Here is a 20,536-nt window from a genome sequence, read left to right on the forward strand (position 1 = left end):
TTTTTTTTCTTTTTTTTTTATCCAAATTGCATTTTTCGAAGTTTCGAGTATGCACCTTAAATCTTTATGCTCTCTCTCTCTCTCCTTTTTTCTTTTCGACCAAATCTTTGCGATTTGTCATTTTAAATGTTTAATTTTATTAAAACAATCTTTTGTAAGTTTTATATTATTTCTTTTTCATGTCTCTCTTTTTTTTTTTTCTTTTTTTTTGTGTATTTGCATCTTTATGTGATTTCACTATCATATTTGATAAAGGCATCCTCATTTTCAATAATGATCATCAAATTAAGAATAAAAAATAAAAGAAATTCAACTAAAAAAATTTATAAAACAAATGGTTAACTCAAGTGTAACTTATCCTTTTGAAATCATGTTGACCTTTGGTCATTCAATCACTAAATAAAAATTGAATTTAGTTAGATTGTGATAAATCATGCTAAGATGTCAATTCAACATTGTCCCTAAATCAAAATCTTAACTCTGTCACTGTATAGAAACCATTTGATGACAAACGAAAAATAAATGTTAGTTTTATTGAATTTGAATTCTCTCAATTTTATTTATGTAATGATGATAATCTCAACTGGGCCGTGCTTCAGACCCCCAGTGGCGTGGCGTCGCCCCATTTGCTGAAAAAAAAAAAAAATAGTTTTTTTTTTGGCCCAATCACTTTCCTACACGCACGACCCCCAGTGACCCCCACTGGGGGTCTTAGGCATTTTTCCAATCTGATTTCACTCTACTTATTTGATCAATTTTATTGAGATTAAATTCATATTCTCTCAATCCTATTAATGTAATAAACACAATCTCAATCTTATTTCACTCTTTTTATTTGATAGATTTTATTAAAAAAAAAAATACAAGATATAAACTCAATATGTTTTTACAAATATGCTAGGAACCCAAATTAATTTATTCAAAAATTCTAAGTTAATAATTGTGTGATGGAGATTAATTTGTGTAATGTGAGATTTATATATAAAGTAAATTTGAGTCATAAAATAAAATTTCTAAATAATTTTTGGATTGATAATGATAAATTCATAGTATTACTCATGTTTTTAATAAGCTAAAAGAAAGTGGGCATACTCATCATCCTATTACTTGATAAGGTCCTATTCTATCTCTCTCTCAAGCTTTTTCTAGTTTACCAAGTGGACAAGTACTTTTATTTGTTTACTAGTGGTCTCACTATGATGGGTTGATGTGTGGGGGTTGATTTGATTCATATAAAAACACAACATATACCACACCAACCTAACACCAAAACCATAATATTTCACAACATAAGGATTCCCAAGAAATGGAACCAACAACAACAAATATGAGTAATACCAATAACATGCACTCTCAAACTCAAAGTCATGAGTGTGTTGAGATAGCCATGGAAGTGCACAAGGTTGTTCCACCTCCCCATAGGAGCACCTTGAAGAAGCTCAAGTCCAGGCTCAAGGAGACCTTCTTCCCCGACGATCCGCTCCGGCAATTCAAAGGGCAGCCATTGAAGCAGAAATTCATTCTTGGAGCTCAATACATCTTCCCTATACTTGAGTGGGGTCCCAATTACAGTTTCAAACTCCTTAAATCTGACATTGTTTCTGGCCTTACCATTGCTAGCTTAGCCATTCCCCAGGTCTCTCTATCTCTCTCTCTCTCTCTCTCTCTCTCTCTCTCTCTCTCTCTCTCTCTCTCATGGCATATGCATTTTCACGTGTACAATCACACTTTTTGTGATTTTTGTTGTTTCTGTTGCAGGGAATCAGCTATGCTAAGCTGGCTAATCTGCCTCCCATTGTTGGCCTATGTGAGGGTTTTCTTTATGTTCAATTATTGCTATGCATACATCTGTATATATATTATGACTTTAAGTATCTGTTGATATAGTGAATTTTAGTTTTTGTTGCAAGAAAATGCTCGCTTATTGGTTCATAATTGATTTACAACTAAATTCACAGCTGATACAACTAGTTTCCTTTGATTTCTCTAATTGTTGCATAGATAATAAATTTAAAATTTAAAATCCTATCGCTCGATTTTTTATACATATTACTAGATAGTCCTGTAATATCCATTCATCTTCTATTAAAAACTTTGATTTAAATTTTTTTTTTGTATGTGTAGATTCAAGCTTTGTTCCTCCTCTTGTGTATGCTGTTCTTGGAAGCTCTAGGGACCTTGCAGTGGGACCAGTTTCAATAGCATCTCTAGTACTGGGATCAATGCTTAGACAAGAGGTGTCACCAGCCAATGACACAGTCTTGTTTCTTCAACTGGCCTTCTCTTCAACCTTCTTTGCTGGTCTCTTCCAAGCTTCTTTAGGAATACTGAGGTTATAATCAATTACTCTCATTCTCTCTCTCTCTCTCTCTCTCTCTCTCTCTCTCTCTCTCTCTCTCTCTCTCTCTTATAATTTTGATTCATATGATTTTAAATATTGGTCGATATTTTTCAACTTTGGATACTGTTAGAAATTATCACAGAGAGGGCAGTGGGGCTCACAAACCCTCAAATTCAACAAAATTCTGATTAGTCTTACGTAATTTTAAGTATTTATAAGGAAATTAACTTTCAGACCCTCCATTATCTATATAACTGCATTTCGATCCTCTCAAACTTTGCAAAAACTTTTTCGTTAGAGTATACCATTTTGAGTATTAATAACGGAAATGCATTTTGACCCCTCACAACTCTAATAATTTTATCTTGACCCTCTGTGTACCCAATTTTTGCGTCCACGACTGTCGATATTGTTATTAAAATTCATCTTTTTTGATGTTTCATTTGAAGAAACAACCCTTTTGTTGAATATAATTTGATGTTATGTTATGTGGGTTGGGGGTGTTTGCAGACTTGGAATTATAATTGATTTTCTATCAAAGGCAACACTGATTGGGTTCATGGCTGGGGCAGCAATCATAGTATCTCTTCAACAGCTAAAAGCACTGCTTGGCATCACTCATTTCACCCCACAAATGGGTTTGGTCCCTGTCTTGTCTTCTGTCTTCCACCATACAAATGAGGTGAGTTACCAGTTCCAATACATAATAATGCATGCCAAGATTAGAAAATAAATAAATATATTGAGATTTTACAAGTTTAATATAATTATATTTAATGATCACTTTCTCTTTTCATCGATTATTAATTATACATATAAAAAAATACTATTACTATTTTTTAATATTAAAATGTATAATTTATCTCATTTGTTCTTGTATCTGCGCACCAACTCTACTAATTTTAATTGTTTTAGCCTTACTAAAATGGAGACTTGTATAATTATGTCAAACTTGTAGGGTTTATTGTATTTTTTTAAACCTCAATTAATTTTTATATTAAAGTTTTATTTGAGCATTAATTGATCACTGACTACACATTTTGCATTAAGGGGAAAGAGAGGGTAAAATTTATCAACCGCGCTACCGACCCCCAACTGGGGACACCCCAGTGACCCCTAGTGGCAGGTGGCACACTGTTAGTGGCAAAAAAAAATAAATAAATAAATAAATAAACTATTTTTTGACCAATCACTAATGACCCCAGCACCCCGGGGTCTAAGTCATTTTTCAAAATTTATAGTGCGAAAATCCAACCATCTCTTTTTATTAATTCTCTTCTCGAGGTAGAATTTTATAAAAGGAAAAAAAAAAAATAGAAGTCTCATGTCAATCTCTCTTTCATGGTAAATCAAAAATCAACAAAAATCAAATCCTAGTTTTAAGTTTGTTTCTTTTTCCAAGTCAACAAATTCAATTTAATTAGTGTTAAAATTTTTAATTTTGTTATCAGAACTAATAAGACCCTTAATAATAACGGATATATAAGTAAAGTAAAGTAATCTAGTGAATGTGTATATCATAATTGTTTCGTATATTGACTTTGTATCCGTAATCTTGTTAAATTTTAAAATATGCCCTCAACTTACGACATATGTAAAATTAAATATACATTTTTTTTTTTTGGTGAGTAGATAATACACTTTTTGTAATAATATGAGATTGCACTACAACAAAAAACACTTTTGACGATCAAAATTGCATTTTTCGTCGCTAAAAATAGTAAAATTGGCGACTAAAATAGAATTAGTCGCTAAAATTGATCACTTTTGCTGACTAAAAATTAATAGATAAAAATTAATTTTGTGCAGTGGTCGTGGCAAGCTATACTGATGGGAGTTTGTTTCCTTGTGTTGCTTCTTTTTACAAGACACATTGTGAGTTAATCCAACTTTAGTACTCTTTCTTTCTTTGCAACTACTACTGCATGTAGATTGTTCGGTTTTGGAGGTCCCGTTTGGAGGGTTGATTTTTTTGATTAAAATAGTAAAAAAAATTAAAATATTCAATTACATCACCGTTTATTTTATTTTTTTTACTACTAATTTTTATAAAAAAATTTTAAAATTAATTAAAATAATCACTTCTCAAACACTGGCTTAACCCTTTTGCTTCACTACCAAACAAATCTCTTAATTTGGTATTGATTGTAGACGGCTGTGATCACCTCTGTCTAATTTTTGCATACAAATGACGTAAAGTAGCAATGATTCATCAGCAAAGGATTGCTTGTTTTTAGAGAAAATAACTGTGCAGTGGGACAATAAAATAAAATAAAATAAAACACATAGAATTCTTAAAAAATATAATATTTTAATTATTAAAATATATAAAATATTATATTTTTTCATTGTTCTATAGTCTCTTTTTTGCTGTCCTCCCGGAGACAGTTATTTTCCCTTGTTTTTAAGTCGTCATCATCACCTAGTTTCAGATGCCTCCTAATTGCTAACCCCGCAAGCCCCGCCTGTATTTTTTTGTTTTTGTTTCTTTTTTTTAAAAATAACTCTTTTTTTTTTCTTTTTTGTTTTAGTTTGCGAAAATTACAAAAAAAAAAAAAAAAAACTTTAGGATTTGACACTTCTAACAAAATAAATTATGAATTTTAATTTTATCAATTTAAATTCTAATATTTTTATTTGTTTTCATTCTGTACCATTTTCTTATATTTGTAAAGTAAAATTGACAAAAAATTATTAAATTCAATGAAAATAAATATTTTAGACATTTTATGTATATGTAGATTGAATTTATTGACTAAAGTACTATTTTTCGCCGATTTTAATTAACAAAAATAGTCAAATAGTTTATGCTGAAAACAAATCAAAGATTAAAATTTAAATTGATAAAATTAAAAAATCATGATTTATTTTGTTCTAATGATCAAATCTGATTTTTTTTTTTTTTTTTTTTTGTAATTTAGGGTTTAGAGTTTAGTATGAAGAAAAAAAAGGGGAGGTCAAAACTCAAGCTAAAAACTCTTAATTAATATTGATTAAAAATAATAATAAAACAAAAAATACTTAAAATGCCAATTTTTAAGCCTATGCTGTTTTGTTTGGCTACAACTAAAAAAATCACACTTTTTAAATTTTTTTTTTCCAGTGATTTTTTTTTGAACTTTTCAAAGGATCTAAAAAGAAAAAAAAAATTTAAAAATCTAAAATTTTTTAGCTTTTTTACTCCTTTAAAGTCTACTACTTTAGCAGAATCAAAAGGTAATTTTTTATTCACAAAAATTTGTAAAAAAAATGTTTATTAAAGACGGAAAAAGACAAAAACAACAGTAGGCGTTTATTATTTTTATTTTTATTTTTTGCTAATTAGAAATGCGGGTCACTATAGATTTATTTAGGTCGGTCCAAGGACCATTCTCTTTTGACTGATAAAATTATTAAGGTTAAATTACAATGGCCACCCACAAGATTTAAAACATAAATTTCTCATAAATAATGTAACTAAATTAGCATCTCTTTTAATAATATGCAGATGTATAGATACTCAAAATACTTGAAATAAAGTCGCTCTTTGGCAAAAAAAAATTTAGTTGGCTTTTTGAAGTTTGAACTTTTTTAATTTGAGACTAAAAGTTTGTGTTAGCAAATTTTTTTTGACTTTTTTTATTTTTATGAGAGAAAAAATGAAATTATTATGATTTAGATGTAACATTTTATCTTATTAGCTTATTTAGTTTATTTTGTCTTTCATGTTTGTTTTAATTCGATCTGAGATAGCCAAATGAAGTCAAAATATAAGGTAAATTACATGAGTACTCTGCATTTTACCTCTTTTATCATTTTTGTTTCTTTAATTTTAATTAGCTTGACTTTAACTTTTAATTTTAGATTTTATGTCAATTTAATCCAATTAATAATACTGATCAAGATTTTTGAAAGAAACCAGTCACTGAGTTGAATACATTTATAATTTTGCTTATAAAAGCATATCACATATCGTTTATGTGTACATTTTTCATCAAAAAGTACTAACAATCGTAATCAATTGGACTAGGTTAAGATAAAATTATAAATTCATGGCCAATAATGAACTAATTGAAATTACAAGGATTACAATGACACAAGGGCAAAAATGTAGGGATTACCGTTATAATTTGTCCTAAAATATACTTGAGTATAAAAAATATGAAAGTATGATCATTTTTCATCTATACAAATAGCAAATGATGATGCAAATGAACAAAATAGGAAAAATTACAATTCAATGGTAATATCACAAAATATTTATAAATTTATGAGAAAGTTTATAATTTTTAATTATTAAAGTTTACCACTTATTTAAAATTCTTTTTAAAAACATTTATTGTATTGTAATATCTCCATAAAATATTAAGTAACTTAAAATTTAAGAAAATATAGTATAATTATGTTAAATTTGTCTGCTACTATAATTATCTTAAATTTAAAAGATCAAATAATTTTTTTTTAAATATTTTTACAAATCTCCACAAAGATTGGCGTAATTTATCTTAGTCTAAGAGTTCTCAAATCCAATCACAAATGATATTCCTATTGGTTAGTTCTACACCAAAACAGACTGACTACTTTTGATTAAAATAAGGGCAAATTACAAATAACCCTTGAAATTTGGTGAAAATACAGATTTTTTCTTGAGGTTTGAGAAATTACATCCTGTCCCCTGAGGTTTATATTTTCATAACAAATTGTCCCATGAGGTTTTTATTTTCATATAGATTCTCCCTTAATTTCTCCTAAATTGTTATGAAAATTTGACCCCTAGGGGGCAATTTGTAATTTCTCAAACCTCAGAGAAGAATCTGTATTTTTACCAAATCTCGAGAGGAGTGTTTATAATTTGCCCTTAAAATAATGACCTTAATCAAGACACCCAATAATTCCTCTTTTGAGGTACAATTGGTAAATATTAGGAGTTCAAATTTATGGAGTAACCAGAGGCCCGTTTGTTTTGGATGAAAGAGAGGGTATTGGGATTGCTAATACCAAGGTATTAGTAATAGCCTTGTTTGTTTTGGGAGAAGGCCTTGGGACTATTAGTCTCTTGGTATTACTAATACCCTTGGAGAGGGGATTGGTAAGGAGGAGGTAGAGATGGTATTAGAAAAATAGTGAGGGGATTAGAAATTTTTTTATTTTTTTATTTTTTTTATATGGGATATTTTTTTTAAAATATAATTTTTAATTTTTTATATTTTTTTATTTGTTTTATTATTTTATATAAAAATAATTTAACAATTCCTCACTATCAATCCCCTCACTACTAATCCCCTCACTATCAATCCCCTCACTAATAATCCCCTCACTATTAATCCCTTCCATTCTATCTCTCAAAACATACGGGGCCAGAGTCTTTTAAGTGCTACACCAACTTTACTAACAAATTTAAACACCTAGAATGTTGACAAAACAATAATAATAATAATAATAATTCCTCTCTTAAAATTCTAACATCAACTATTATATATTTAACTCTAAAATTATTGTTATTAGTTCTTGGAAATCATGATTATTTTTTTTGAATAGATGAGAAATTAAATATAACTATAAAAATAATTATATTAATTTAAACAATTATAGTTCAGAAACCCAACTATCATTACAAAAAACAACCCATAACAATAAGAAATAAACAACTCGAGCTGAACAACTACCACGATAAATAATTCATAGTCGGAAGAAATAAACAACACAATACAACCAAATAATGAGAAAAAAATAATCAATATTTGCATTTGATAAGAATTGACCTCCAATAAGAGTATACAGACTTGGGCAACATGAACCTTATTATGCAATTTTTTTTTTTTTTTTTTTTTTACCTGGCACTTTCAAAAATTATAAACCATCTTAAAAATATTATGGGAATGTGTGAATAAATGCAGGGCATAAAAAAACCAAAGCTATTCTGGGTGTCAGCTGGAGCACCACTTGTGTCTGTGATCCTCTCTACCTTGTTGGTTTTTGCATTCAAAGCTCAACATCATGGAATCAGTGTGGTAAGTCTCTATATCTATATCTATCTCTATCTCTTTCATTTTCATTTTCATTTTTATTTTTATTTTTTATTTTTTATTTCAAGATATCTATCTTCATTTTTGTTTGTCATTATAGGTGGTTGCCTATTTTCATATCTTAATTTTTATTTTATTTTATTTTTCTTTTGGGATAGATTGGAAAACTACAAGAAGGATTAAACCCTCCATCATGGAACATGTTGCATTTTCATGGAAGCCACCTTGGACTAGTAATGAAAACTGGACTTATTACTGGCATCCTTTCCCTCACTGTAAGTAAATTTCTATTCTCTTTATACTCTACTTTAGTGGCTAGGCATCCCTGTAGTTTATCTTTGGTATCAATTTGATTTTCATTGTTCTAATATTAATTTTATTCTTTAATTTTTGCATGATGTCAATTTAGTTCAATTGATAATATCCTTTTAAGAATCGGACTGAAATTGAAAGGCAAGATAGTCCATCACTCTCTTCAAAATGATTGAGGAATTCACGTCTAATTTAAATTGTCCATTCCCTTTTAAATGGACAATTTTGCAATTGATTTCTATTCAATTTCTTAACCAAAGTTATCAATGGGACCAAATCGACTCAAAAATATAAAAATTAGAGGGCAAAATAAATACAATTAGAATTGCAAAGACCAAATTGACACAATAAGCAAATTAGAGAGACCACAAGTATGGTGGCATTAGAACCCTTTAATTCCAATTAGGCCTAAATTACCTAAAAATTTTAAATGTTGATTTGTATAGCATATAAAATTTTCCAGTGTGCCTCTAAGTGTTTATCAAAGGAAAAACTGCCATTGTTGTTAAATTTTTTATTTTATTTAAAATTTTAAACAGGAAGGGATTGCCGTGGGAAGGACATTTGCTGCTTTAAAGAACTACCAAGTGGATGGAAACAAGGAGATGATTGCAATTGGGCTGATGAACATGGTTGGCTCTTCTACTTCCTGCTATGTCACTACAGGTTCATTTCCTTCTCTCTTTCAATCTCTTTCCAACTATTTCACAAAAAAAATGCCTTTCTGTCCCTTGATATGTTCGCTCCATGTAATTGTAACCTCTAACCAATGACTGCATCTTTGATGCACTGCTAGTTCTAGTACATCTGAGAAATCTTAATTGGTCAGTTGTAAATAGCCCTAGGCTATAGATGAAAAGATTATCCCAGACTTACACCGAGATATTGACAGACAGTGAATTCTCAAATATCGCTGAATAAAATGTTATACGATGAGATAAGATGCAATAGAAATAAAAACAGAGAAGGGGTTACTCTTAATAAGAATTCAAAATGATTAAAATCTCCCCAAGGAGGAGTCTGATGTCTAGTTGATCAGGAACCTAGTAAGCACATAATTCAGTCTACTCTATGACATTGCATAAAATTATGCATACAATATTCTCTTTTATTTTGTAAACATCATTTTCCCCTTAATAATATAATGAATATTAGAAACGTAATTTGGTGTCCTTGGACATAGGAATTTGAAGAATTCAACACTCAAAAGACAGGTACCCGATACCTATACCCAAGTCATAAGAGACTTGTATTGATTTCAAAAAATGTCTCTAATGAGTTGTTGAATTTTCATCAGGTGCATTTTCTAGGTCAGCAGTGAATCACAATGCCGGTGCAAAAACTGCAGTGTCTAACGTAGTAATGGCAGTGACGGTGATGGTTACTCTGCTCTTTCTCATGCCCTTGTTCCAGTATACCCCGAATGTTATACTGGGCGCGATCATAGTCACTGCAGTTGTCGGCCTCATTGACATCCCTGCCGCATATCATGTTTGGAAAATTGACAAATTCGATTTCCTCGTGTTGTTATGTGCTTTTTTGGGTGTTATTTTCATCTCTGTGCAGGGAGGTCTAGCCATTGCAGTAAGTTCTCAACTCTTCAATCCGGGAAAAAAAAAAAACACACACACACACTGATTTCAGAACTATGCTTGGCTTGGTTCACAATTAATTTTGTCTATGGTGATAAATGATGATGATGATTAGGTAAGCATATCAATTTTCAAGATCCTGATGCAAATAACAAGGCCTAAAACAGTGATGTTGGGGAACATACCCGGGACTGACATTTATCGCAATATTCGACAATACAAAGAGGCTGCCAGAATCCCAGGCTTCCTCATTTTAAGCATTGAAGCTTCAATCAACTTTGCCAACAGCAGCTACCTCAATGAAAGGTACAAACTAACTAGCTAGTATATATGGTTACTTTAAACATAGCTTCTTAACAACTTTTGTTTATTATTTTTATGTGGGTTACAATCCCGTTCTCAGTCTTAATACTGTGTATTTATAGTTGAAGTGCCATATCTCTTTCTCTCCCTATTGTATTGTAACTCTTTTCAAATCGTAATGAAACTGCAAAGACTCTGGATGTAGAATACCCTTATTGTGGGGGTGAACTACACAACTTAAATCTTTATACTCGTGTGCTTAATTTTGATTCTTGAACAATTACTGTTTGTGTTTCATGTTTTACTGATCCTATTTAAGTGTTTCAATTTCAATTCCTAACATTTTTTTTTCCTCGCTTGTTATCGAAGGATTTTGAGATGGATAGAAGATTATGAAGCAGGAGAAGAAGAACAGTCCAAAAAGCAGTCAGGCCTCAGATTTGTTATCCTTGACTTGTCAGGTTAGTTAATTAATTAAGCATGATTTTTAATTTTGGCATGAATCCCAAGTTCTTGTCCAAAGCAACAAAGGGAACCAAAGTCTATGATACCAATAGGTCCTATTTTTAGAACTTATTATCCATAAGTCCTATTAATAAATTTACAGTGATAAATTTATCAATAAGACCTATAAGTAAATAAATCTATTTAATAGAACTGATTGGTAAGTGCCTCAATATTTAATTTAAAAATTATTAATTAAGCTGAATTTTAGTGTTTTTGGTAATTTTTTAAAAAAAAAAATCATAAGCAATATTGAAGGATAAACTCTAGAGATACTTAAAACAAGTGCTAGAAAGTGCACTATACATGTCCAATCTCATCTCATGTCTCAGTCCCATGAAACAAAGGGCTCTCATAGAATGTCTTATCTTTACTTTACATAAGATATATATACATATATTTTTTTTTCCCAGCTGTGAGTGCCATGGATACAAGTGGAGTGTCATTGCTTAAAGATTTGAGGAAGGCAGTGGAAAACAAGGGTCTTGAGGCAAGTACACTATAGCTGCAATTTCATCTCTCTCTCTCTCTCTCTCTCTCTCGCTTTGCTGCTGTTCTGTAAACTCACCAGTAGCTTAATTTAATACTTCCAAACTGATTGTTCGTTGCCTCTGATGATCAGCTCGTGTTGGTGAATCCACTCGGTGAGGTTATGGAAAAATTGCAGCGTGGAGACGAAGCCCATGATGTTTTCGGCAGACCAGACTGCCTTTTCCTGACAGTTGGAGAGGCTGTGGCTTCGCTCCTTTCAACCGTCAAGGCCCAATCATCAAGTCATGTATGAAAACTTAGATTTTTGATTTTTGATGAAGGAAAAGGGTGTTTGAAATCAATGTTTGTTTCTCTTACTGATAATTGTTAATTTAGAAACATTTTCAGCATATATAAAGTTATAATATATAAGCATTATAATCCTGAATTCTCTTCTATATGCCACATTAATGTGGTTTTTAGTTTAGAATGTAGAACATTCTATGAGGCTTTCTTTGAACTGGACAAATATCACTTGTTTCATAGGAAGAGTTATCTTCGATTTTTCATAGGAAAATTATATTCGTTCCTTGATGAATTTCACTGTTTTTTCACCACCTATGCTATTCACATCTATCAGGCAATTAAAAATTTGGTACAAAGAAAGAAAAAAAAAAGATTGGTGTCATTTGTGAGATTTTATCATTTTCAAAATGGATCAATTGTAGAACTTTATAAATTTAAAGCACATAAGGTAATATTCAAATGATTATATAGACATAATTATATGAGCAAATTAGAATGAGAGAATGACTAAATTAAGAAAAGCACTGATCCTCTCTAACTTTAATGTATAATTACTAGCTAGTTCTAAAGATTGGACTTATTTACAAAGCAACTAGTAATTATACATTAAAGTTAGAGAGGATCGGACTTATTTTCAACTGTCGTGATGCATAAACAATCACCTTCCCATGCTGCATGAGCACACATCCTAAACCCCCCTGTCGTGAAGCATCACTATAAATCACAAAATCACCACCATTTGTAGGTAAGGTAAGGATTGGAGTTGATGTCAACCTCTGTTTAAACTCTTGGAAGCTATGTTCATAATCATCATTCCACTCAAACTTTACCCCTTTCCTGGTGAGTTGGTAAGTGGCAAAGCAATACTGGAGAATCCTTTCACAAACCGTTTGTAATATCCAGCAAGCCCTAGAAAGCTACGTACCTCTGTCACAGAAGTAGGTCGTGGCCAATCAACAATTGCTACCACCTTCGAGCTATCCACAGATACCCCGTCTTTACTCACCACATGACCCAAAAAGGATACACTACTCAACCAGAATTTACACTTCTTAAATTTTGCATACAGTCTCTTCTCCCTAAGAATTTGTAGTACTACCCTCAAATGCTACTCATGCTCCTCCTTACTCCTCGAATAAATTAGAATGTCATCAATAAACAGTACCACAAATGTATCCAGCTGAGGTTTAAATACTCTGTTCATCAAATCCATGAATGTGGCTGGTGCATTTGTGAGACCAAAAGGCATCAGCAAGAACTCATAATGTCCATAACGGATTCTAAAAGCTATCTTAGGAATATCCTTATTCCTTACCTTTAACTAGTGACAGCCTAACCTCAAGTCAATCTTAGAGAATACTTGAGCTCCCTACAATTGGTCAAATAGGTCATCCATGCGCGGCAAAGAATACCTATTCTTCACTATGACTTTGTTCAATTCTCTATAATCAATACACAATCTCATAGACTCATCCTTCTTCTTCATAAACAGCACAGGTGCTCCCCAAGGTGAAACACTAGGCCTAATAAAACCTTTGTCTAACAACTCCTGTAACTGAGTTTGTAACTCCCTCAACTCCAACGGTGCCATTCTATAGGGTGCTTTAGAAATAAGTACTGTGTCAGGGACCAAGTTAATGAAAAATTCTACCTCACGATCTAGAGGAAGTCCAGGTAGATCCTTTGGAAAAACATCAACACAATTACTCACTACAGGCAACTCCTTTAACTTCTATTCTGGCAGTTCGATACTCACCACACAAGTTAAGTAACCATGATAACCTTTTCTCAACATTCAGTTAGCCTAAAGAGAAGAAATAAAACAGATAGAAGACCCTTTCCTATTTTCCTAAAAGAAAAACTCAAGTTGTCTTGGCATAGCAAAAACTACCATTTTTCTAAAACAATCAACAGAGGCATGATGCTTCATCAACAAATCCATCCCAAAAATCACATCAAAATTCTTCATCTCTAAGGAGATCAAACCTACTAGAAAAATCCTACCATCTAAGTTTACCTAATAGGATCTACAAACATCTCCTAATACTACTATTTCTCCTAATGGAGTAGACACGGTAATACAAACATCCAAAGGCCAACAAGGAATAGACAGTCTATATAAATATCTAGGTGCCAACTCTTAACCTTCAAACTGAAATCAAGAAAGATTCAACATAAGTTTAAACAAAACTGACTCAACCACACACTACTAAGGACTCTAAGGACTCGGACCTCGTCTAAATGATGAAATGCAAGATATGTAACTCGATAAACCTACAGCTCTGATACCACAATTGTCACGCCCCAAATCCAAGTATGACCGGCCGTGGCCCACAGGAACTAAGCCCAAGATACACGTAAGCCTTAAACATGAACCCAAAAGTCACAAAGAATAAATGTGACGATAGCCCAAAAATAAATAAATCAAAACCCAAACCACTGACATGCCACAAGTATAAATGGAAAAACCAACCGTAATCAATACCATCCAAACTTATGGGATATAAACAACCTACATATCAAAATAATCCTAAATGAACCTCAATAAAAATAAAAAGAAATATGCACAAACTTGACATAACAGTCTAAAACAAAATAAATGAATGGTCTAGAGATCCATGCAATTGAGTCCCCGCTACGCCATGAGTTCACTCTAAGTACTTCTAACACCTGAAAATGATAAACAACTAAGTCAGCTGATAGCTCAGTGAGTAGCAACATGGATAGTAAATACAGTTTTGAAAACAAGATTCAATTCCAAAATAAGATATATATCACAGAAACTAGATTGGCATACAATTTGGTAAAGAGAATCTGTTTCAAAAAGAAGGTTTCACAATTCAACAGTTAAAATACTCATGTCTCTTAAGAACATGATAAATGACATTTTCCACTTAAAACATATTATAACATGAATACCAATAATTTTCTCGGTACCAAGAAGTAACAAGTAACATGCCACACAGTTCTCAAGGCTATAAGCCCCGTTGGATCCAATACCGAACTAAGAGTCATCCTCAACGTGGCAACCTGGGCCTTTTCTCTAAGACGATCCGATTGAAGGTCACCTAACTTAACCTAGGTCTTTTCCTTACAATCGTTGAGCACTAGAGTCATCATGGCCCAACCCGGATCTGTTCCCTAGTGGCCAGAGTCACCACACACAGTGGAATAATTTCCCTAGACTAAAATATACAGATGGTCCCAATAATCAATACACATCAGTTTCGCAAAACATGATAGTTCACCATTATAAACATGAGATCAAAACAAATAGTTTACAGTATGCCAAATTCACACATGTTTCAGAAATAATTTGTTTGTATTGATAATATAATAATTTATCAAAACAGTTTAGTCATAAAACAACAATTTAATTTTCCAATAGTTCAGGGTAGGAGACCATTTATAAAAATATGTAGCATGAAACTACGTCACTACTAATTTAAAAATACTAAAGAATAAGAACTAAATGACCCCAAACTAAAGCACACTAACATGGCTCAACCCAACTCACCGTTACTCTTAAATATTACCTAAGTTCATGTTCTTCAAGGTCTAAAATCACCCAAGACATGGGTTCCAATCGAAACTTAACTAAAAGTAACTTTAAGATAAAACAAAGTTTTAAACAAGTTTTCCCAATCTATTCGTTAACTTTGAAAATTACAAAGCCCACTCCACGCTGTTCGAAAAATTCCAAAACCCTCTAGATATCAACTAATATATCCTAAGTTTCGAACCCAATTGGTTTTACTTGATTTGCTTATCAAAATAATTATTTACAATTAATTACACCCAAACAGGTTGTTTTCTGCAGCACTTTAAAGAAATTAACAGTTCTCTTAGTATATACGAGCAATCAATGCAAGGCCAAACATGTACGAAACTAGACTTGTAACCGGTTCTAATGACACTAATTTGATAATTTTCGGATTTATACCCAAAGAGAACGACACTCCCCAACTTGCTGTTTTAATCCAATTTTCTAGACAGATTTGAACACATCAGTTTATATGGATTTTGACTCCCAAAAATTATGAAAAAATTCAGATATGCAATTCAATATGTAATTAATCTACTGTAAAAATTTCAGTTCAAAATTCATTCGTTTGATATGATTTCTTGATTTTTAAAGTTCGTGATTCTGTACAGAATTTTTAAACTAAGAATTACACCATTCTTTATACATGAATTTAACTCCTCAGATTTCTTAACAGTATATATATATATACACAAATTACATACACCTACAACCTCTCCATCAATGAATTAAATCATAAAATAGAATAAGGATAAAGAACAAATATAAAATAAAGAAGAAAGTTAGAACCCTATCACACACCTAAAAGTTCTTTGATTGAAACTTCTTCTTCTTTTTCCTTCTCTCGAACTCTCCCGTGGCTGCTGTGTTGTTGCCCTATGTGGTGAACAAATAATAGAGTAGGGTATATATATATATATATATAAGTTATATGCAACTCAAATGGTAAGAGTCTTATTTATTAACCTTATGGTCTAGAGTTCAAGTCACACCCTCCTCTTTCTCTCTCTCTATATATATTTTTTATAATAAATCTTGCCTCTAAATTAAAGACTTTCACTATAAATTTATTTTAGGTTTTAAAATTAATTAAAAGACCCTCCAAATATTTAATTTGCACTTTAGGATTCACTATCAAAATATTTGAGATTGTAATATTATTATTATTTAATTATTTACTTAATTTTTATATTCGGGTTCTCACATGTGAACCTAGTTCAAGGTGTAGGAATGTTTAACCATTTCTGACTACTAACACAGAAAAATGACTGTGTGTGGCTAAAAGGAACCGCTACTGATTTGGATCTTATCCTAACGAAGAGAACTTTTATCAAATTTGCTAGGTGCTAAAGATAGGCTAAACTAAAATTGAACTTTCATTGATTGAGAAATGAAGTACAATTGACTAATCTAATTAAGCTAAGAAGCCAAGTTATGTTACGGCTATGAAGCTATGATGGATAAAGCGATAAAGCTATAAAGCTAAGATAAGTAACTTATGAAGATAAGATAAATGTATTGAAAGACTTTTGGTCGAGTTGTTGGTCGAGGACCCATTGAATGTTGCACTTAGAGCCCTTTATATAGTGTTGGGAAATCTCCTATTTCTGCTCAACTTGATCCTAGTGACATGTGTCCTTGATGCTAAGCTTGATCCCCCAAGAGGAGGAACAGTTTTGATCCTCCATGGATAGTGTCTATCTTCATCATTTTGACTTGGTCCATTGAGCTCTAAAAGGCCGCCACGTGTCCCTCAAGATTTGAATTCAAATTTATTCTGCTTGATTTGGGGAAAAAGCTTATTTGGATTGATCCTCAAAGCCTTTTCATTTGCCATCTGTGCTTATCCGTACAAATCCTCAATCCCGATCTTGCATGATTTGGAGACTTCAGTTCATATATTGTAGCCTTATTGTTGATTTTGCCAAATCTTCTATAATAACCCAACCATGCATATCATGTTTGCATCTATTTAAATATAGGAAATTTTGCTTTTGATGTTAATATCCGTTGTGATTTGTATGTGTGTGTGAATATCTGTTAGATGCTATGTTTGAAATTAGAAATTGAATGTCTATATGACTTAGAAAACTTTAACTGACGGGTTTAATCTGCTTAATTGAATATTTAGAGCATTATGAGAGTTTAATTAAAAATTTGATTCAGATTGATATAAATTAAGAATAATTGATTAAGCTTAAATTGAGATTCGATTAAATAATTGGACTAAGTTTTAATCATAAATCAATAAGTCAATTAAGGGAAGATTAATTAATTAATGTCATAATTAATTAGGAGTTAAATTAGTAGATTAATTAAGCCTAATTAGCAATTAACCTAATCTGAGTTAATTAAGTAGATAATTAAGGCCTCGTTTAAGAACAGACTAATTTAGTAACTTTTTGACTATTTGGCTAAAATATGAGTTTAAAAAAACTAGTATGTTTGGGATGACTTTTTGACTTTTTACGAAAAGATGTGCAAAAAGTAGAGAGAAAAGAGAATCTTTAACTTTTTGGTATGAGTTGTTGGCTTTTTGGCTAATTTAACTTTTTGACTTTTTAGCTAAAAAAGAAGGTTCCCAAACGAGGCCTAAGCAGTAGATATTTATACGTTGAAGACAACTCTAGAATTAGCTACAACTCAAACATTTCTTGTGCTGGAGCAAAACTAAGGGAGATAGAAGGAGAGCTCAACATTTTGAAGGGAATCTTAGGGGAAGTGAAGAAATTGAAGAAGACTTCAAGAATTTAACATAAGGTATGTAAATTCAAACCAAAATCTTCTAGGTATTTCAACAGTTGCTTGAATTCAAGAAATAATTTGAGGATTAAACGTATAATTTTTTAGGAAATTGAGTTTTGTATGTGTAAATGAGCTAGGTTCAAGAACATGAGTTCTAATCCCTTAAATCTGTTAAGTTTGAGTTTAATTTTGAAAATTATATAAGAATTGAGTTCTAGGGTTTACATGCAACAAGTTTATGTGAAGAATTCATCCATGCAAGTGTGTATGTAAATGAGTTTGAAAATAAAGTTATGGAATTCTTGAATTCATGAAAATTGAGAGTTTGATTTTGTAAGTAAAGAAAGTTTTGATTCAATTAAGTTGAAATTGAACTTGGTTCATGTCTATTTATCATGTTTGATGAAGTCTTTGCACAAATCTTGGACACCAAATTGAGTTTTGGAAGCTTACACTTGCTTGAATTTCGGACGGCTCATTTTTGCCCAGATCCACACGTGCGGTGGTGAGCCCCGCATGTGCAGAATACCAGCCAAAATAAGGTATCAGCTACTACTTTAATTGCAAGTGCCGCTAGGGGCTTCTACATGCGGAAAACAAGGGAACGCAGTTTAATTTTCTGTTGAACTTTTCGACCTTTCGAACATGTTTTTTTGAACTCTTTTTGACCCTCTAGGAAGTTAAAAGACATTTAGAAACCCATATGAAATAATGTGAATAAGTAAAGAAAAGTTTAAGTAAATGAATGTTCTGTTTTATCGAATTCGTACGAATGTGATAGGTAGGTCATTTGCTCGACGGGACTTCGCAGGATCACACTCGCTGTGAGTAATAATTTTGTAAAGATATTTTCTAATTAATTATTTTGAAACGAATATGAAATGTTATGCTTTTCTGAAAATTATATTTTTCTTTGAATGAATGAGTTCTCTTTTCGATAAATTTTGTGTGATAACCTAAAATAAATGTTTCATGAATAATATGATAGACCTAAGGTCGTTCCATTTTGGCTATGATATGATTGGACCTAATGTCATTTTGAATAGCTGTTATGTATATTGGACCAGAGATCGTTCTGTATAATTGGACCAAAAGTTGTTCTAAATAATTGGATCCGTTTTGTATTGGACCTGAAGTCGTTCTGTAAAATTAGAATATGAATGATGTCATTGAATGATTTATTCTAAGAGCTATTTTGATTATGATACATTGTTTTTCTTTAAATTCAAACTCATTCATTAATCCATTTACATTATTATTACTCATTAGGCTTTGCTCACCCCCTTCCTCTATATGTATATAGGTGAACAACATGGAGTTTAACCGTAGAGTCAGCCCGAAGAGTAGCTTTTGTGAACCTGAAGTGTCATGCCTCTGAGACGGGGCTTTTGTCTTTTCTTGTTAAGCTTTTGTTATTTTGTAAAGTTGAATTTTTGGTTGTGTGAACTTAATGCATGAAGTTTAGCTAATGTATATAATCTATGTATGGGTTCAATGCTATGAATGAGAAATGTTTTATCTTGATCATTTATGCACCGCTCAATGGACTTTATTTATTGTCAATCTGCTTCCGCTTTAGGCCCCAATATATATTAAATATTTTGTGTTCCATTTGAAGCCGTAGGTAATCAAGTGATTACTGGTTGGTTATGATACAAATCCCTAGGGGTGGGTCAGGGTCATGACATCTTCAAATCCCATGTAATCTTTATCCCCAACAGCCATTTAGCAACAAACTAGGGGATAAGACACCATTTTAGGGGATAAGACTCAACAACCTCCTAATCTTTAGGAATGGTTGAGGCTCCATGCTCCTCAAATAATTACTCAATTAATTAATTAAATAATCATAAAAAAAAAAATCCTCTTTACACATCCGCCATTTCACTTAGCCTTGGTAGTGAGTCCCATAAAATCTTTCACTTCTTATCTTCCATTGTCACTTGGCATTAATAATTTAGGGAATTGCCACATAGAAATTTTTGCCAAAAATGGTACAAACAATGCCCCTCTTTGAGTATATTCTTGGTCCAGTTAAGGAATTAAAAGGATGCACTTGAATGCTAACCCCCCCTCCTTTTGCCTTAATTTGAGTCCCAATTATGACCTTCCTTGATGTGATGGACCGAAACCCCATGGAAAATCAAATCTTGACGAATGAAGTGAGAAGGATGAGTTGGCAACCAATCGACACGCCTGCCATCATTGCATCTGTGTCTCTTCCATCGCAAGAACTGACGACATCGGTCAAGTCATTACTAGAAAACAGGGCTTTTGAGTCGGCAGCGTGCCGTTGCAAATAGCGTATTTGCCGACGCAAAAACTTTTTGCGACGGCGTTTCGACGGCAACTCAAGGGACGAAAATGGTGGGGTCGCAAAAAATTTTTGAGTCGGCAATTTGCCGACGCAAAA

The 20,536-nt window shown here is 31.9% G+C and overlaps 1 protein-coding gene across 4 annotated transcripts; it reads left to right on the top strand.

Moving 5' to 3' along the window:
• The first annotated feature begins 1,145 nt into the window (after positions 1–1,145).
• On the top strand, positions 1,146–19,985 carry AST91 (sulfate transporter 91). 4 transcript variants are annotated; one of them, XR_014343972.1, is made up of 16 exons: positions 1,146–1,636; positions 1,759–1,807; positions 2,125–2,332; positions 2,852–3,023; positions 4,151–4,216; positions 8,218–8,331; positions 8,505–8,621; positions 9,198–9,324; positions 9,956–10,242; positions 10,366–10,556; positions 10,923–11,014; positions 11,471–11,547; positions 11,680–11,835; positions 17,944–18,138; positions 18,532–18,665; positions 19,427–19,985. XR_014343972.1 is itself a non-coding variant. In XM_082894046.1 (16 exons), the coding sequence occupies exons 1-14, from the start codon at positions 1,307–1,309 to the stop codon at positions 18,130–18,132; spliced, it is 2,175 nt and encodes a 724-aa protein (XP_082750172.1). In that variant the 5' UTR covers positions 1,146–1,306; the 3' UTR covers positions 18,133–18,138; positions 18,909–18,947; positions 19,427–19,985. The 4 variants fall into 4 exon arrangements, 3 of the variants coding, with proteins under 3 accessions (XP_082750172.1, XP_082750171.1, XP_082750173.1); XM_082894046.1 differs by lacking the exon at positions 18,532–18,665 and adding an exon at positions 18,909–18,947; XM_082894045.1 differs by lacking the exon at positions 18,532–18,665.
• Positions 19,986–20,536: the final 551 nt, after the last annotated feature.

Source organism: Camellia sinensis, chromosome 11 (genome assembly GCF_055761805.1).
Source record: "Camellia sinensis isolate YWXY chromosome 11, ASM5576180v1, whole genome shotgun sequence".
NCBI classification, from domain to species: domain Eukaryota; kingdom Viridiplantae; phylum Streptophyta; class Magnoliopsida; order Ericales; family Theaceae; genus Camellia; species Camellia sinensis.